The 19,700-nt window shown below is 39.5% G+C and overlaps 1 protein-coding gene across 1 annotated transcript in view; it reads right to left on the bottom strand.

Moving 5' to 3' along the window:
* Positions 1-19,700, bottom strand: part of aldh7a1 (aldehyde dehydrogenase 7 family, member A1) — a 50,188-nt gene that overhangs the window by 10,772 nt on the left and 19,716 nt on the right. Inside the window, exons 8-13 of the mRNA XM_043711952.2 lie at positions 17,645-17,722; positions 11,449-11,546; positions 11,262-11,303; positions 4,462-4,556; positions 4,219-4,303; positions 378-484 (exon numbers count right to left, since the gene is read on the bottom strand). Coding sequence (XP_043567887.2) covers positions 378-484; positions 4,219-4,303; positions 4,462-4,556; positions 11,262-11,303; positions 11,449-11,546; positions 17,645-17,722 — 505 coding nt within the window. The remainder of the gene's footprint in view (positions 1-377; positions 485-4,218; positions 4,304-4,461; positions 4,557-11,261; positions 11,304-11,448; positions 11,547-17,644; positions 17,723-19,700) is intronic.

The raw sequence follows: 19,700 nt of genomic DNA, 5'->3' as shown, positions 1-19,700 counted from the left end.
AATATTAATAAACTGTCATCATTTTCCTTTGGCCAATAAATATGTTTACACCAAGAAAACAAGGAGAATTCTAAACTTAAATAAAAGCGTAGATATTCTTCATTGACATCACATGAAGAAGTTTGTTAGTTCAAGTAGAGTCAAATGAATAACTGTGAAACAAGTCCTGACCAGAAGCAGCAGCTTAGTGAGAAGTGCCTACAAAAACTAAAGATAGCACTTTTCTAACTAACAGATAAATGCAGTAAATTTTCAATCCTCATCTTGTTCATTGTGTCACTGCAGCCTAAATCTGCAAAATCCTATAGAGCTGAATCCTTCTGATTCAGTATTCTCTTCGCCCCTATATCATCCTGCCATTGTGACAAAGGACTTACCTTTCCACCACAAGCCACAGTGCCTCCTTGCTGTTTGGCTTGTTCCACTGCATTCTTGTACATATCTACTGCCTGCTTAGTGTGGAGGGGACCATATAAAATAGTAGCTGAAAGAAAAAAATTATTATTTTTTTAAATTACAGTAGTTGCACACACAGCAGTTGAAAATCTGAAATATGGCACCTCAAACAATTCTGTTCCAAACATCAAGAATCAATCTGAAAAATCAGCAGAAATCAAACTATGTTTGCTGCAGACAAGAAGCCTTTTTTTCTAGCAGGGCTCAAATTCATAACCAGTATTTTCAATATCTATGCAAAGGGAGAATTGTGGAAAAAAAAGTTAGCAACAATTCTTATATTTAAAATTCAAAGGAAAAGTAGGTCTTTTGAAAAGAATATAGAGAAATCTCTGATAGTATTGCATATGGTCCCGTTTTAACCACTGCCCTCCTCTCTTGATGTATTAGTATCTCTTCAGGTTTCCATTATTCCTTTTAGTTTATTACACTGAATAGTAAATGGCTTTCAAGTTTATCTGGGTGGTTTACATCTGTGGTTCTGCTAGCTGATGTTGTGGTGCCACTACTTTCACTCTCAAGTATTCACATCTCAGCTGTCAACACGTCTCACTGCAGCCACGACTATTTGGGGGTTGCCCACTTCTGGGACCAGTTTGTACAGCATTGCTGTCACAGGTTGTCTTTACTGCCACAAACATTGCAATGGGTGAGATTATAAGTATCACCAAAAGAACTGGCCTGCTGAAATTCAAAATCCCTAGCTTCTGTCATTAGATTCTCCAAGTTGGTGCCAGGAGGTGGGAAAGAGAACAGGCAACAACTTGAAGTTGGTAGTTAGCCAAAAGAAGTGGGTATCTAGCCCAGACTATGAAGAGGACGACCAAGGAGGGAGAGAGATATGGCTAGTGAGGTACTGCAGACTGGAGTTGGGTGATGCACATGACCTCTTGTGGGAGAATCAAACAGCACAGGATTACCTATTAAAAAGCTAGTATTACAATTACACCTTCCATGTAATCTAATCTTAACTATAGCATTACTGCAGAGTCACAACCAGGAATCAGCATCATAGAACAAAACTGAAGATTTTTAAAAAAATATTCAAAAATCATCACTTTGATGACAGATAGCAAAAGGAAATGACATACCTCCTAACTACTAAATGTACAAAGTGGACAAGTTAAACATGCCCAGAAGCCTCGTCTGAGCTAGGCATCTTTTTTTTTGTTTTATTGAATGCTGCTACTGATGGTGCTGCTGGTTTCAGCATTAATGCTGGTTTTAAGTTTCTTGACACAATCAGCCCTATTCCATTCCATTTTAAATTTTAAATGGCCAACTAGACTTTGATTCCTGAACTGTATTTAAATTTCCTGAAGGCATTTCCTAAGAAGCCACATGAAAACCCAGTGTGGAAAACAGAGGTTCATGGTGTAGGGATAGCATATTGGCAAGATGGATTTGCTAGCTAACAGGAAGTGGAGAGTAGCCATTTTTTTCTTACCAGCGAAATGTAACAAATGAAATGCCACAGAGATCAGTGTGCAGCCTCCATGTTACACAATTTACATAACCAACTTGATGAAGGGACCAAAGGCTTGGTTACTAAATTTTCTGATGACACAAAGATAAGTTGGAAAATAAACGTAAAGAAGATATTAGGAGGCTACGTCAGTATATAAACACATTAAATGTGTGAGCAAAGATCTAGCAATGGAAGGATGATGTTGAGAAAATATAAAATCATCCATTTTGGCAGTAAGAACCAGAAAAGTAGATTAGTGAAATGGTGAGAGATTTCAGAGCTCAGAGATGCAGACAGACCTGGCTGTCCTAGTACATAAATAGATTAGTTGTGTAAGGTACAATAAGCAAGTAAGAAAGCTAAAACAGTATTATTGTTTACCATAAGGGGAACGGAGTACAAAAGTAGGGAGCTTATGCTTCAGTCATACACAGCACTGGTGAGACTGCATCTGGAATGCGGTGCACAATATTGGACATCATGTTTTTAAAAAGGATACAAATGCATTGGAAGCGATTCAGAGAAATTTACTAGACTAATGTGGAATGTGCATGTTTCCTTATGAAGAAGATTGGATATGTAAGCCTTATCTGGAAATGTGTTGCTGGAAAAGCGCAGCAGGTCAGGCAGCATCCAGGGAACAGGAGAATCGACGTTTCGGGCATAAGCCCTTCCTATGTAAGCCTTATGTAAGATGAGCATTTGAAATTGTCAGGTCCTGAGGGCTTTCGACAAAATAGAAACAAACAATCTTCACTCTTGTGAAAGAATGCAACATTAACCATCACTGTTAAAGAATAAGTGGCCACCCGTTTAAGACAACGATAAAGAAATTGTGTGTCTCAGAAAGCAGAGTATCTTTGGAACTGTCTTCTTCACAATGCCATGGATTCAGAGTCGTTGAGTCTTCTCAAGGCAGGGTAGATACACTTGATATATTTTGAAAGCAAGGAGAGTTGGGAGGTGGGGCTTTGGAAATATATCAGAACATACAGTAAACAGATCAGCATGATCTTATTGAATAGCAGAGTAGGCATAAAGGGCTCAACAGCCTAATCCTGCTCCTTATTCATATGTTTGCATATAATTTGTTTCTATATCCAGTTCTGAATTTCTTAATTATCCTCACAAGCACCAAACACTTAGTCAAACTATCTCAAGATTACCTGCTCAGTGATGTTCCTGAACAGTTCAAATGAGGTACAGTTCATTGCAATATATTAAATAATCCACATGATTTGATGACGATGATGCTGTCTCTTTGAAAAGGCTGTTTTGTCCTGGGTTTTTCCTGAAGAGAGACTGTAAAGGCAGGGATGCCACTGGCTAGTGACAACTGCTTAAGTAAATTAACTTAGGGAGCCTTTAAGTTTTTTCAAAAAAGCAATTGCAACAATGCAAGGGGAGTGGCCAGCTCTCACAGACCAGACTTTCTAGTTTTTCTTAGCTGTAGCAGTCAGAAGTTGTTTAGGGGAGGTGCCAGAAGAGTGGGAAGCTTCAGTAAAATGATTCCTAGCTGCTACTTTCCCTGAAATATCTCTTGATTGTCAATTCCTTCTGGATTGGAAAACAGCATGTAAGAATTTATGTCTGAAATTACCTTTTTACCAAGGGGTATACTTATGGGATATTACTATATTGGAACAGTTAATTAGCAATAGGTAAAGGTACACAGTCCTTTATCCAAAATGCTCAGGACCCGCTTGTTTTCGGAATTCAGAATTTTTTGAATTTCGGAATAAGTGGCAGTTCAACGCTGAAATATAAAAAAAATCTTACATAACAGCAGACTCAGTTTGAGTAACAGCCTTGGGACAGAATTGAGGCCTGCCAGTGCTGGGCCATGCCCACCCCCCCCCCACCCACGTCACATCCGAGTGACATGCATCAAGTGGGTGGGGAGTTGGCTTAACTGTTTGCACACCAAACAACCTTGTTAATGAGATAAAAACTTCACGAAACAAAACCTTTAGATTTTGGAACTTTTCAGATTTCAGGATTTCGAATAAAGGGTTGTCTACCTGTACCGTATCTATTATTCGGTTAAATTTTCAAATAGTTAAGTTATTCCTCGTACTTTTGTTTGCATATTAAGCAAATGGTGTTTTGCTTATTGTCGAGTAGTCTGACCAGTCGCATCTCATCTGGAACACACAGGTCACCGATAAAATAAAAGTTAGGGTCGAGGCTGCTTTCTTAAAATATTTTTATGGGGTGTGGTCTGGTCCATAATAATTTATATTTGTTTTCAAATAATGGGTAAGTGGGTTTTCAAGAAAGGAGCAAAAACTTACAGTCTAATGGATCTCCAATTCGGACCTGTTTGTAAGCTTTGACCAGTCTTTCCACCACACCATCATGAATACTTTCATGTAAGAACTAAAAAAAGAATAGGCAATACTTAATATTTCTATTTCTCTTAAATTTCTGCAGGTTTATAGAATGATTTTTAAACAAATGATCTTTGTAAAACAAATGATTGGTCATTTTGCAAATATTTATTCAGAAAACATTGGACAGTCTCAGGTATAACTCACCAGTCGCCTAGTTGTTGTACACCTCTGCCCTGCAGTCCCCACCGCAGCAAAGAGAACAGATGGAATTACCATGTTTAAATCAGCATCATCGAACACTATAAGTGATAAGATAATACCAGTCAAATTCCATGAAGAGACACAGTCAGAAAACAAACTTGTGTTTGATGTGCAGCCACAGAGTTATTCACCTGATGTTTAGTCTCCAGCCAACACTACAGAAGACTACCAGCCTTTGCTGGTCTGTGCAAAAATCTAATTAAATGTATTAAATTACAGCTTCTTATGGGAAATGACAATCTGATAGCATGGCTATTTATTATTCACTCAATGCCATTTTCATTTCAGCACTTCCAAAGGTATTACACTGATGTTATAGGGTAATCTTTTTTAAAATTAGGTACATGAAAAAAATTATTTTTTTAAACACTTGGTTACCTACTCAGATGTGATTTCATAATCATTAGTCAATCAATTTTCAGTGTTCCACAAATAGTTAGTATCACGGTTGAACTTCAATTGTTAATCAAGTAATAAAGTGGACCGCTCTTCAAAAACCAATTAACCCAGTCTCTTTAGTTTAACAATACAGGTTGCACATAAAGAGATTTAAGAGGATGGAAAAGTTAAATATCACTGATTCCACAACTGAGAAAGATTCCAAAGTCTTTAAGTGATCATTTATTCAAATTGTAATAGCTTTGTGCTATATCCAAAAGCTTTGTAAATGTGTATTCCTTTCATAGCATGGGAAAAATAAAAATATTAAAAGGACTACTTTGGACATAATAAATAGCATGATGTATTCTCAACAGATAAAATGGAAAGCTATCATTTTAAAACAAGGAAGGTCTCATTTGTCTCATAGTTGAAATGGGAATTCAATTTTAGCTATCATAGAAAAAACAAAAATATAACGTTCAATCCCAGTAATGTCAATTCTGCAGTACTTTATTCTGACCAGGTGATGGCACCTGTACTCTTTTTAGCTGGAATTTGAATCCCCTTTAATCAATCATTTCAAGAAAGCAAAACTGGTCCTGAAATTCCACATAGGATTTTGCTAGTCTCCCACTATAACTTTAGCAGGTGAATTCTTCAAGGGACTTGAGTAATTTCAGCAACATCAGGGCTCTGACTTATTTGCATGGTTCCATACTGGACAGTTCCATTTGCAAAATAATGTGCCTAAAGTGAAACTGTGCCGTGGGAGACGAAGAGGAAAAAAAGTGACAAGTAGGAGAGAATGCAAGAAGGTCAAAATTAGGTTTACAATTCATGTATGGCAGCATACAAACTGTGATAATGAAGGTTGGTGAGCTGTTGGCACAGATATGGAAGATGATGGTACATAATATCATGGTGATAAGAGAGACCAGATTCAGATAAATGATTGGCTTGAAACTAAAGAGAGTCATAGAAATGTACAACACAGAAACAGAACTCTTGGTCAACATGTACATGCTGACCAGATATCCTAAATTAATCTAGTCTCATTTGTCAGCATTTGGCCCATATTCCTCTAAACCCTTTCTATTCATATAACCATCCAGATGCCTTTTAAAATGCTGTAATTGTACCAGCCTCCACCACTTCCTCTTGCAGCTCATTCCATGCACACATTACCCTCTGCATGAAAATGTTATGCCTTAGGTTAGTTTAAATCTTTCCACTCTCAACTTATGCTCTCTAGTTTTGGACTCTCCTACCCTGGGAAAAAAGACATTAGCTATTCATCCCCCATGATCTTATAAACTTCTATAAGGTCACCCCCTCAGCCTCTGATGCTCCAGGGAAAACAGCCCCAGCCTATTCAGTCTTCCCATACAGCTCAAACCCTCCAACAGCAGAAACATCCTTGTAAATCTTTTTTGAACCCTTTCAACTTTAACATCTTTCCTATAGCAGGGAGAATTGAATGCAGCATTCCAAAAGGAGCCTCATGGATAAGGGGTATTTTGGAATAATAGTCAATAAAGGGAAGCAGCTTGGCTGTATTGTTTAAATGCCAGATAGAGATGTTCTATAGGGGCTGAAGATTCTATTTGATTAGAGTTAAGCAACAATAGACAGAAGCATTATATTGTTGGGTGTATTCTATAAGACACTATCAGGTAAGACGTCAAGGAGCAAATATGAAGGTACATTCCAGAAAAATGCAAAACCTATTTAGCCACTACTTGCATCACCTCCAGTGAGATGCCACAACCGGGCACATATTCCCTTCCCCTCCCCTCCCTTGTCGGCTTCCGCAGGTACCATTCCCCCCGGGGCACACTGATCCATTTCTCCTCCATTCCCAACATCATGCCCCACGGCACCTTCCCCTGCAATTGCAGAAGGTGCAACACCTGCCTATTTAATCTTCTCCCTCCTCAATATCCAAGGCCCCTGATACATCTTCCAGGTGAAGCAACAATTTTAGCTGCACTTCACTCAATCTAATCAACCATATCCACTGTTCACAATGTGGTCTCTTCAACAACAGGGAGATGAAGTACAGACTGAGTGACTGATTGGCAGAACATCATGAAAGTGACTCCAAACTTTCAGTTGCCTGCCACTTGAACACACACTGTGGTCCCATGTGAACATGTCTGTCACAGAACTTGGTGTTCCAGCAAGCCCAGTGTAAGCTTGAAAAAAAAAAAATCGCAATTTCTGCTTGGAGACCCTATGGCCTCTGGGACTAAACACAGTTAAATAATTTTAGAACCCGATTCCCTCCTTCCATGTTTTTTTACCCACCACACACTATGGTCTTTTCATGACATGGATTGCTTAAGCACAGACAATCTATTTCCTCCTGCTCTCATTATTGCTCATTTAGCTTTTCTTCTGTCCTGGCTTACTTTAAATAATCCCCTCACCTGCCTGCCCCATTTGTATATCTCGGTCTCTCTCTTCGCCACAAAGGTTTCCGTCACCACCTATCCGCTCATCTCCCTCCCGCTCATCTCATCTTGAGCATAAATACCACATTTTCCTAGGTGCTACCACTTCTAATGAAAAATCAATGGACTTGAAATCTTAACTTGGCTTTTCATTCACAGATGCTGCCAGACCTGCTCATTTTTGCCAGCAATTTCTGTTTTTGTTTCAGACCTCCAGCATCTGCCGTTCTTTGTTTTATTTTAGGGTGGGTGGCTTGATAGTTAGTTATTAAAGGAAACCTAGATAATTTTATTGGGAAGATGATGCAAAGTATTTACACTTGGTAGACAAGGCATCAGCCGGTTTGTTAACATGGGGTCAGGCAGTCTCCAAATTTCCAAAAGCTGTTGAGTATGTCTTAACATTCCAGTGTCAGCTGGTGTTCAGTATCAATATATAAAATTATCATAAAGCAAACTAAGTCAGACTCTCTTATTAAAAGCAGTTTTGTGTTTAGCAGCAAGAAGAAAAACATAACTTCAGAAATTCTTGGGGAAACAATGTACGAGTGAGTGAAAAGAATCCAAAAAGCAACATGAATAGCTCAGGCATACTAAATAGCTGAGCGTTTGTGTGAGAGAACTGAACAGTGTGCCAAGTACTTTTAGTTCACTATTTAAAAACTACAGCAATAAAAAAAAAACTGGCATGGCCAAAGTGAGAGAAAGTTCCTAGCTGTGCACCTTACTGATGTGAACCATATTTTGCTGACCTCAGATAGGATAAATGTGATGGCAAAACTGACCCAAAGGCTGAAGCGATAGAGTTAGCAAAGTGAGAGATACTTTGTACTTGAGGCTAAATTAAATAACTTCAAAAACTGCAGATGGTGTTCTATTTGTGCGGGGAGGGACGTGAGTATTTAGAGAGTGTTACCTTTTAGGTACCAATTGCTTAGAATGAATTTAGTCTTTTCCCTTAATTTTAAACTGATTTTGGGTTGGATAGTCACAGTAAAAGTGAAACCTAGGCCATAGGTTCCTTCCACCCAAGTTGTTTTGGAATTCTTTTCTTTGTAGGTTATTGGTCTCTATTGAGATCATGAGAGTAGTATGGAGTGGTTGGCGTTCTCTCCATATGGTTGAAAAGAGAGGAGATGTGCTTGATATGATCAAAATTATTTGTGGCCTAGGCAGAGGTAGATAGAAACAAATGAATGGCAAAATAACCAATGACAAGATGAGAAAAAAAAGTGTTTGCACTGCCTGACAATATGATGGACAATCGTGATTTTCAAAACAGAATTGAACAGCACCTGAAGAGAAAAAAATTGCAGGCGAGAAGGAAAATGCAAAGAAGACGGAACTGAAGAGATTAGCTGCTTTGAACATGGGTCAGTAATGTATTGCTCACCTGTCACTTGCACATTTCAGCTCCGCTATGAATCTAACCACTCGATTCATTTATAATCGAACACATTGTTTATTCTAAAACAAAGTTGAACCTAAGCCATTACTTAGATGGTTATGTTACAACACAAAAGAACCTGTTCCAAAGAAGAGTCACACTGAACTCAATGTCAACTCTTCTCTCTCCCTGCAGATGCTGCTAGCCCTGCTGAAATTCGCCAACATTTTCCCTGTTTATTTTAATTGTTCTGGTTGTGGGAACATCAATTGTGAAGAGGTGATTTAAACTGTGAAACTCAAAACACCAATTTTGATTAATTTACTTAATCTATCAGGACTAATTTTGATGACACATGATGCCAACAACCCTAGACTTATTTTAAACAGCAACAACATTTAGAGGTAAAACGTTTGTTTTACTTGTTCAAAAGAAGGATCACTGAAACATTAATTCTGCTTTCTCTCCAGAGTTGCTGTCTGACCTGCTGAGTGTTTGAGCAATTTCTGATTTTGTTTGTTTGCTTTACTTTTTCAACTGGATTGGCTATCCTGGATTCAAGCCGTCAATGGAAATCCATTTCATAAGTATCCACAAGACAGTTTAATAGTGGCCGCCAAAGATTGATGGGCAGAGGTGAAGTATTCTTCAAACATATTGCTGCCATGTCATAGAGTCATAGAAATGTACAACAAGGAAACGGGCCCTTCGGTCCAACCCATCCATGCCGACCAGATATCCTAATCTAATCTCGACCCATTTGCCAGCACTTGGCCCATATCCCTCCAAACCCTTCCTATTCATATACCCATCCAGATGCCTTTTAAAAGTTGCAATTGTACCAGCCTCCACCATTTCCTCTGGCAGCTCATTCCATACACGTACCGCCCTCTGTGTGAAAAAGTTGCCCCCTCAGGTCTCTTTTATATCTTTCTCCTCCCATCCTAAACCTATGCCCTCTAGTTCTGGACTCCCCGACCCCAGGGAAAAGACCTTGTCTATTTACCTTATCCATGCCCCTCATAATTTTATAAACCTCTATAAGGTCACCCCTCAGCCTCTGACGCTCCAGGGAAAACAGCCCCAACCTATTGAGCCTCTCCACAGAATATCAGATAAAGTAATTTACTGGAGGTGAACCTCAACAGGAAGCCCACGGCAGCACTGAATGTCTGTTCAGGGAACCATTGAGGGTAGTGTTTGAGTCCCACTGGCAATTTTTAAGATGGGTACTTATTTAACTGGGTGGGAGAGTGTTGTCTGAGGATCCAACATCCAATTAAATCTGAGGCAGAAAGACTGGTCAACAACATTCCCCATCTGATATGTTAATTTAGGTCCTCAAGTGGGCAATTAAAGTCCATGGTGGGGTCAGTAGTTTCCCTGAGTCAATGGCACACAGTGCCTGATTCAGGAACCTGCCATCAGGAACAGAGTTCACTGAAAGTTCCCCTCCCCCTTACCTCCAAATCTCCTCTCCTCCCACAACCAAACCCTGCCTTCACTCATTGTTGATCTCAGGTTCCATTCTGATCCTGGGTCTCTGGCGGGTGAACTGCCACTTCTCCCAGTAGTTAGAGGTGGTGGGATGTCTGTCCCCAGAGTTGTTCATCCTGGTTATATCCCAATGGTGGGTATATAACTGCTCAATTGGCATTTGATACAACAGGCCTTCCTCAATGTCAGCAACACAGGGCGCCAGCCGGTTCTCTTGCCAACCAGTGAGACCCAGATCAAAAACATTAAATTCTACCCTATACACTTATAATGAGCTTGAATACCAAACATGTCACAGGCACTGTAGCAACATCAATAACGACAGATACCATTTTACAATTGCATCCAGTACATTTTGTTTAGAAAAATGTCATTTTAGTAATGATCCAGTCCAGACAGTTATAACACCCTCTGTTCAAGATTTAACTGTGCTAGTATTTATACATATTCAGAATTAAAATAATGTGCCTCAAGGGTTTTACAACATCATGATGCATAAATCTATCATTTCATGAAATGTCACTGTTGTATGTCAAACTCCAGTCCCCAGTTTGTGGGTTATAGTTATAAAATCACTGAATCTTAGAATCCCCACAGTATGGAAGTTGGCCATCTGGTCCATTGAGTCCACACCACCCACCTAACAGCATCCCATTCAGATCCAAGTCTGAACATCCGGACACAACGAGCAATTTAGCATGGCCAATCCACTTAACCTGCACATCTTTGCACTGTGGGAGGAAACCAGAGCACCTGGAGGAAACCCATTTCGACACAGAGAGAACACGCAAACTCCACACAGACACAGTCGCCTGAGGATGGAATCAAACTGGAGTCCCTGGCGCTGTGAGGCGGCAGTGAGCCACTTATGTTTTCTTTCGGTCAAGTTCATAATTATACTTCAAATGAAAAAAAGAAACAACACTAAATGACTACTCTAGATCTTATGCATTTTCTATTCTTTGCCAATCTGAAAATACAGCTTTATATCTAAAGATTACACTGGATCAAAATCCACACGTTACCAATGATAGCATTGTTTCCACCAAGCTCTAGAAGCAATCGTCCTGTAAGTGGAGACAGAAAAGAAACACATTATAGTTAATTTTCACAAAAGTATCATAAACAGTCACACAATTTTTACTTAATATTATCAATTTTGTTGGGTAAACGTACACGTTTCATTACTTGCATCTATACATGAGTACTTACCAAATCGCTCTTGAACCACTAATGATACTTGTTTGCCCACATTTGTGCTACCAGTAAAAGACAGGAGATTTATTCGTTCGTCTTTGCTCATGGCAGCACTGAAAATTAATCAGGAACAGCTTTAGAATATCAATTAATTTCTGGGATACTCAAGTATAAAATCACAGAAATGTTTGTCCAGCTGTCTCCAAGCAACTTCAATCAATAACTGAAAGAGATAGTCATCTCCTCAAAAATCACACTAACTGAAATACCCACAGACATCTGCAATAATCTGTTTTGTTATAATCTGGAAATTAGTTGATATAAATAATGCAGAACAGAGGGGAATATTTTTACATTGTAATTTTCCACATTACTAAATGGAATTGCAATAATAGATGCAAAACGTTTAGTGTTGTAATCCTAGGATGAATTCTAATGCTGAATTGGTTACTATAGAGTTTCTTTTGTACACTCAATTTTACGGAGACATTATAATGGAACTCTTACGGCACAGAAAGAGGGCATTCAGCTTGTCACATATTTACATGAATGGCAATTCAGCTGGTCCCACTCTCTTACAGCCCTGCAAATCTATTTAATGCATATGTTTATTTAATTCCCAAAGTCACAACTGAACCTGCCTCCCTGTCACCTTAAAGCAGTGCAATCCAGATCCTAACTATTTGCTGCACAGAAAAAAGGTTTTCTTCTTCTTGTCACCATTGGTTCTTAGTTTGATGCTGCGAATACTTAATGACATCAAGATTTCAAAACTTCATAAATCCCACTGCTGAAATTCAATGGTTGCACCAAACTAGAGATACAATCAGATAGTATCTTAAAAAAAATAGGACTAGTAATCTAGAGAAATAATCTGGAGACATGCATGCAAATGCCACCATGATGGCTGTGAAATTTAAAGCCAGTTAATTAAATAAATCTGGAATAAAAAGTTAGTATCAAGAACAGTGACCATTGTTTAATGCTGGTGATGGGAATCTTGCCCAACGGCAACACATTTCCAAACCAGGGTGGCGATTGGTTTGAAGGGTTGCTTGCTGGGGGTGGTGTTCTCATGTATCTGCTGCCCTTGACATTCCAGATGGTAATGATCATGGGCTTAGAAGATGCAGTCTAAGCAGCGTTGGTGCATTTCTGCCCTGCATCTTGTGGTTGGTATACACTACTGCTACTGGTGTGTAGTTAGTGTATGTTTGAGAATGTGGCGCCAATCAAGTGGGCTGCTTTGTCCTGGATGGCGTCACGTTTCAAGTGTTGTCAAAGCTGCACACATTCAGATAAGTGGGGAGTAGGCCATCATAGTCCTGATTTTTGAATGAAGATGAGTAGATTTTGGCGAATCAGTTACTCACTGTACAATACTATGACTTTGCCTTGTGTTTGAGCCACAGTTTTTGCATAGCTAGTCGAGTTCAGTTTCTGGTCAATGGTAACCCCCAGAACGTTGATCTGGGGGATTCAATGATGGAAATGCCACTGAACAGAAGTTAATTCTCTTTCAGTCATTGCCAGACACTAACTTGGTGGGAATGTTACTTGTCAGCCCAAGCCTAGATATTGTCCAGGTTTTGCTGCATTTGGATTGCTTTAGTATCCGAGGAGTCACAAGTACTGCTGAACATTATACAATCATCAGCAAATCTACTCCACTTCTGGCCTTATGATAGAGGGAAGGCCACTGATGAAGCAATTGCAGTTGGTTGGATGTAGGTATACTGCTTTTACAGTAGGCCCTAAGAACATTAGACATAGAAGCCAGTGTAAGCCATTAGTTCTTTTGTATTTGTGTGAGCACTTAATATGATTACAACATTGCTGAGATTCTGCATGAACTCATTTAGCCAAACATTGTGCTCCTGAAGTAGCTGAACTTCAAAACAAGCCGTTCCACTTCAGCTGCTATGCCTGCATTTACCTGACAAAATGGAAAATTTTGGAATGTTCTGCCAATAAAGAATGACAAATCATGCCCAGCCAATTACTGCCCCGTTTACAAGTGATTGAAAACGGTGACAGTAATGCATTCAGCTGCATTTGGCAATGCTCAGTTTGCGTTTTATCAGGCCTACCTCAATCTTGGTTGAAACATTTTCTAAAAAGCTGAATTGCAAAGGTGGTGAAAATGCTACGATGGATAAGTCTCCGAGGATGGGTTGAATCCAAGGATTTTAAAGGAAGCAGCTACAGTGTCAGTGGATATACTAGCAGAAAGCTTACAAAAACCTTTAGGCTCTGGAAAAATTTACAGATGATTGGAAAACTGGCAATGTAACATGCTTATTCAAAAAGGAAGAATAAAAAGAAGTCACTATAGGCCTGTTAGTTTAACGTCTGTCATTTGGAAAATGTTATAGACTATAAGAATGTATCAGCAGAGCATTTAGAAGCAGAGTCAGAATTTGGTAAAATGAAGGGAAAATCATATGTCAATATTATTATCGTATTTTTTCAAGATGGCAACTGCTAGAATAGATAAAGGAGAACCGATAGATATAGTTGGATTTCAAAAAGGCAAGTACATAGGTACTGTACATAAGGTTACTTAATGCCATAAGTGCCCACGGTAACAGGGGTAGTGCATTATCATGGATAAAGGACTGGCTAACTAACAGAAGACAGAGTTGGGATAAAGGGGCTATTTTCAGGATGGCAACCTGTAATTAGTAGAGTGCCACGGAGATTAGTGTTGAGGCTACAATTATTTACAAGGTATTATTAATAACTTGGATGAGGAAAGTGAATGTACAATCACCAGGTTTACAGATGACACCAGAATAAGTGATAAGACAAGCAGCATGGATGACACAAAGAGTCTGCAAAGGGTTATAAACAGGTTAGGTAAGAGAAGAGAGACTTTGCAAATGGAATATAAAGTCAGAAAATGTTTGGCTGGAAGAATTGAAAAACTGAGTTTTATTTAAATGGGAAAAGTCTGCAGAATACTGCTATACACAGGGACTTTGGGGTCTTCAGGTACAAATCACAAAAAGCTGACATCCAAATTCAGCAGATCATAGAGAAAGAAAATCAACTGTTGGTCTTTACTTCAAAGGGACTGGAGAATAAAAAGTGAGACCTTGCTAAAACTATGCAAGCACTAGTGAGACCACAGCTGGAACACTGAATACTGACTGGGTCCCTTATCCAAGGAAATGGAAATAGGCATTGGAGGCTGTCCAGAGAAGGTTCACTTAGTTGTTTCCAGGTATGGAGGGAGAGTCTTATAAGGAGAGGTTGAGTAGGCTGGCTTGTTTTCATTGAAGTTTACAAGAATGAAAGGTAGCCTTTTTGAAATGCGCAAGATTATTAGGGGTCTTGACAAGGCTGATACTGAAGTCTTTTTTCCCCGTTGTGGGAGTGTCTAGGAACAGGTGAAGTGACCACTGTTTGAAAGGAATTGCTTTGCTGTAAACTTATGGCAAGTGATTGACATGACAATAACAATCACCAAAAGTGTAATTGTGCTCACATTGTGTTGTTCCAAATGGCAAGTACAGTATTGCAGAGTCATAGAGATGCACAGCATAGAAACAGACCCTTCGGTCCAACCCGTCCATGCTGACATGATATCCCAACCCAATCTAGTCCCATCTGCCAGCACCTGGCCCATATCCCTCCAAACCCTTCCTATTCATATACCCATCCAAATGCCTCTTCAATGTTGCAATTGTACAAGCCTCCACCACTTCCTCTGGCAGCTCATTCCATACACATACCACCCTCTGTGTGAAAAAATTGCCCCTTAGGTCTCTTTTATATGATTAGATTAGATTACATTACAGTGTGGAAACAGGCCCTTCGGCCCAACAAGTCCACACCGACCCGCCGAAGCGAAACCCACCCATACCCCTACATTTACCCCTTACCTAACACTACGGGCAATTTAGCATGGCCAATTCACCTGACCCTGCACATCTTTGGACAGTGGGAGGAAACCGGAGCACCCGGAGGAAACCCACGCAGACACGGGGAGAACGTGCAAACTCCACACAGTCAGTCGCCTGAGGCGGGAATTGAACCCCTTTCCCCTCTCACCCGAAACCTATGCCCTCTAGTGCTGGACTCCCCAATCCCAGGGAAAAGACCTTGTCTATTTACCTTATCCATGCCCCTCATAATTTTATAAACCTCTATAAGGTCACCTTCAGCCTCCGACCCTCCAGGGAAAACAGCTCCAGTCTCCAACGCTCCGGGGAAAACAGCCCCAGCCTGTTCAACCTCTCCCTATAGCTCAAATCCTCCAACCATGGCAACATCTTTGTACATCTTTTCTGAACCCTTTCAAGTTTCACAACATCTTTCCGATAGGGAGGAGACCAGAATTGCACACAATATTCCAACAGTGGCCTAACCAATGTCCTGTACAGCCGCAACATGACCTCCCAACTCCTGTACTCAATACTCTGACCAATAAACGAAAGCATACCAAACGCCTCCTTAACTATCTTATCTACCTGTGATTCTACTTTCAAGGAGCTATGAACCTGTACTCCAAGGCCTCTTTGTTCAGCAACATCTTTAATATTCTTTCATAGGATGTGGGAGTCACTGGATAGGCCATCATTTTATTGTCCATCCCTAACAGTCCATCAGGAAGGTAGTGAATATGCTTACCTACCACATTTTAACATACATATTCTATGAGGGTTCAGGGGGATGCTCTCATATATTTGATGTCTATAATCAAAATTGTATCTTCTGGTTACTTTCTCTTTTCATCAATTTTTTTTGAAAAAATTTCAAATATTTCTGTTCATTTGTGTGACAATTATCACGGATGTTTAATCTGGATTATAACAGACAGGTTCCCCATGGGAGACTAGTTACCAAGGTTAGATCTCATGGAATACAGTGAGAACTAGCCATTTGGATTGAGAACTGGTTCAAAGGTAGAAGACAGAGGATGGTGGAAGGTTGTTTTTCAGACTGGAGGCCTGTGACCAGTGGAGTGCCACAAGAATTAGTGCTGTGTCCTCTACGTTTCATCATTTGTATAAATGATTTGGATGTGAGCTTAAGAGGTATGTAATTAGTAAGTTTGCAGATGACACCAAAATTGGAGGTGTAGTGGACAGCGAAGAAGGTTACCTCACATTACAATGGGATCTTGATCAAATGGGGCAATGGGCTAAGGAATGGCAGATAGAGTTTAGTTTAGATAAATGTGAGGTGCCGCATTTGGAAAAGCGAATCTTAGCAGGACTTATACACTTAATGGTAAGGTCCTAGGGAGTGTTGCTGAACAAAGAGACCTTGGAGTGCAGGTTCATAGCTCCTTGAAAGTGGAGTCGCAGGTAGATAGGATAGTGAAGAAGGCGTTTGGTATGTTTTCGTTTATTGGTCAGAGTATTGAGTACAGGAGTTGGGAGGTCATGTTGTGGCTGTACAGGACTTTGGTTAGGCCATTATTGGAATACTGTGTGGAACTCTGGTTTCCTTTCTATCTGAAGGATGTTGTGAAACTTGAAAGGGTTCAGAAAAGATTTCCAAGGATGTTACCAGGGTTGGAGGATTTGAGCTACAGGGAGAGGTTGAATAGGTTACAGCTGTTTTCCCTGGAGAGTTGGAGGCTGAGGGGCGACCTTATAGAGGTTTATAAATTCATGAGGGGCATGGATAGGATAAATTGACAAGGTCTTTTCCCTGGGGTGGGTGAGTCCAGAACTAGACGGCATGGGTTTAGGGTGAGAGGGAAAGATATAAAAGAGACCTAAGGGGCAGCTTTTTCATGCAGAGGGTCGTACATGTGCAGAGTTTGCTGTCAGAGGGAGTGGTGGAGGCTAGTATGATTGCAACATTTAAAAGACATCTGGATAGGTTTATGAATAAGGAGGGTTTGGAGGGATATGGGCTGGGTGCTGGCAGGTGGTACTAGATTGGGTTGAGATATCTGGTCGGCATGGACGAGTTGGAACAAAGGGTCTATTTCTGTGCTGTGTATCTCTAGGACTCTATGACATATGGTATTTTATGTAAGAGTTCATTGTGCAAAATCAATTGTCACCAAGTTCTTCCATCATTACTTCACTAATAAACTTGGACAAGAAATTGCAACAAACTTGTATTTAATTTTTTGTCTTAACTATTATTGTATTGATGAGTGAGACAATAATTGATATCCACAGTTCTGAAAGTGAACTAATATACATCAAGAGCATTAGTCTGTTGTCATTACTTCTTATTCACTTACCCAATGTCCGCACCCCCACATGTAAGGGAACAAATAGCTCCAGGTAATTTGTTATCTTCTAAAACCTGGGCAACAATTCTGTAAAGAGATAAAATTAGAAAAACTTGCAAAGTTTTGCAAATACTTTAATTTCAAAACTACATAAAGCTAAAAACACTCAAGGCAGTAGAGAATGTCTGGATTTTAATAGCCATAAATGTAAGATTAAGAACACTTTACAGAATTATTTTTAAAGCCATTAATAGTTATTCCAACAATTCACCAAACACTTTAAGGTCAAACGGAAATTTTGTGAAATTATGCTGTTTTGGACAACTGAACAAACTGAATTTCAGCTTAAATTTTAAACTTACATAATTTTGAATAGACAATTAAATATCAGTCAGCTACATGAGCTCAATGATCAAGCGTTACTGATACAAAATGCTTCCTGGCCAATTGAAACAATCGCTTGAAAGATGAAACTTACAAGAATAAGCAGAATAAACTGGGAATCGAATGAGGCTTACAAAATTAATTAATTTAGGTAAGTTAATTCAAAGGAATTTTTTACTTTGCAGTTCTAAATTTTTTTCAAAAAAAAACCTTTAATCAAACTTAAAACTAATGTGAAATTGCACGAAGTGGACACAGTCTGTGCATTGAAGAAGTTGGAAGAAATTGACATTCTAGACCCAGACTCTGGAGGATTCTGGTTGCAATAACTAGCAGCCAGCTGAAGTAGTTAACTTTCATAAGTGACTATCAACGCCTCAAAACATTAGGGAGGGAGTAGTTTTATCGCCACGTTACACAAGATCAGACTTCCGATCAGAAGTTAGTTAGAAATAGTCAGAAACCACATATGAACATAACAAATGGGAGCAAGAGTAGACCATTCAGTCCTTCAAGCTTGTTCTATCATTAATGAGACTTTGGCTGATCTATTTGTGCTTTGAATTCCACATTCCCATCTACTCCCAATAATGCTTGATTGTTCTGCCTGACAAGACTCGATCCACCTCTGTCCTGAAAATATTCAATTACCCCACCTCTCCACCATCTTCTAAGGCAGAGTTTCAAGTTGCTCAACTCTCAGAAAAAACATTCTCATTTCTGACCTGTTTCTGGGCTGTACGACTATGACCTAAATCCCTCTGCACCTTAGAATTCTGCAGGCCTTTCTGTATTACTGATATTTTTTATTCATATATTTAAATTTATTAAACTTTTTTAAACAATTCTACTTGTCAAAGTGAAGAACTTCACACTTTTCCGTGCCTGCAACTGTGTCTCTATTGATCTATCCTACAGACGAGTATGCCAACATAGTCACCCTTAAATAGGTTTAAAATACTCGTCTTAGCCCCAATCTTCTCCCTTTGAAAATTCACTCATATTATTGTTGTTCTAACTAAGTTTGCCTTAACTCCAAGGTCATTAATTACATCATGTTACACAAGTCGCCAAATATAATCTGCTCTCTGGGCTGTTCCAAAACAGGCTGCTCCAAGAAATTATCTCAAAAACCTACAGTGAACTTATCCAAGCCAGAACTGCCGATCTTATTTTTCCAGTTTATCTGATTACTGCTGTCTCTATAAACACAAGCATCAATAATTCTTCTTGTATACTTTGTTTTATATTGTGGTTACTGTTAGACCACTCCCACTGGTGACCTCTTTCCTGTATTATTGTTCATCTCCACCCAAACGGACTCTACAACTTGATCTCCTGAACCAAAGTCATCTCGAACCAGTGCACAAACTCTTGATTGGTAGTGCTATCCGTCAACCTTTGTCATCCTGAAACCGTGTCTCCGTAATGCCTATCAAGTCAATTTACTTCAATGTGCATCATCAATTCGATCTGGTAGTGGGCCAGGAGGCACCACCCATAATTCAGTATCCAGTCAAAGAAGAACGGAAGAAAGGAAAAGGAGCAGACACACTTTGGCATTAGCTAATTCAATTATTATGCTCACAGAATTCTCCACAAACTGGGCTCAAATAAACTAGTTGTTGTTCCCTGGCTACATGGATCCCACGTTCAACCTTGACACAATTGCAGACAAAGC

Source organism: Chiloscyllium plagiosum, unplaced genomic scaffold (assembly GCF_037043375.1).
Source record: "Chiloscyllium plagiosum isolate Xiang-an unplaced genomic scaffold, Cpla_swu_hap1 HiC_scaffold_2, whole genome shotgun sequence".
In the NCBI taxonomy this organism is placed as follows: Eukaryota; Metazoa; Chordata; class Chondrichthyes; order Orectolobiformes; family Hemiscylliidae; genus Chiloscyllium; species Chiloscyllium plagiosum.
This window is presented reverse-complemented; position numbering and strand designations above follow the sequence as displayed.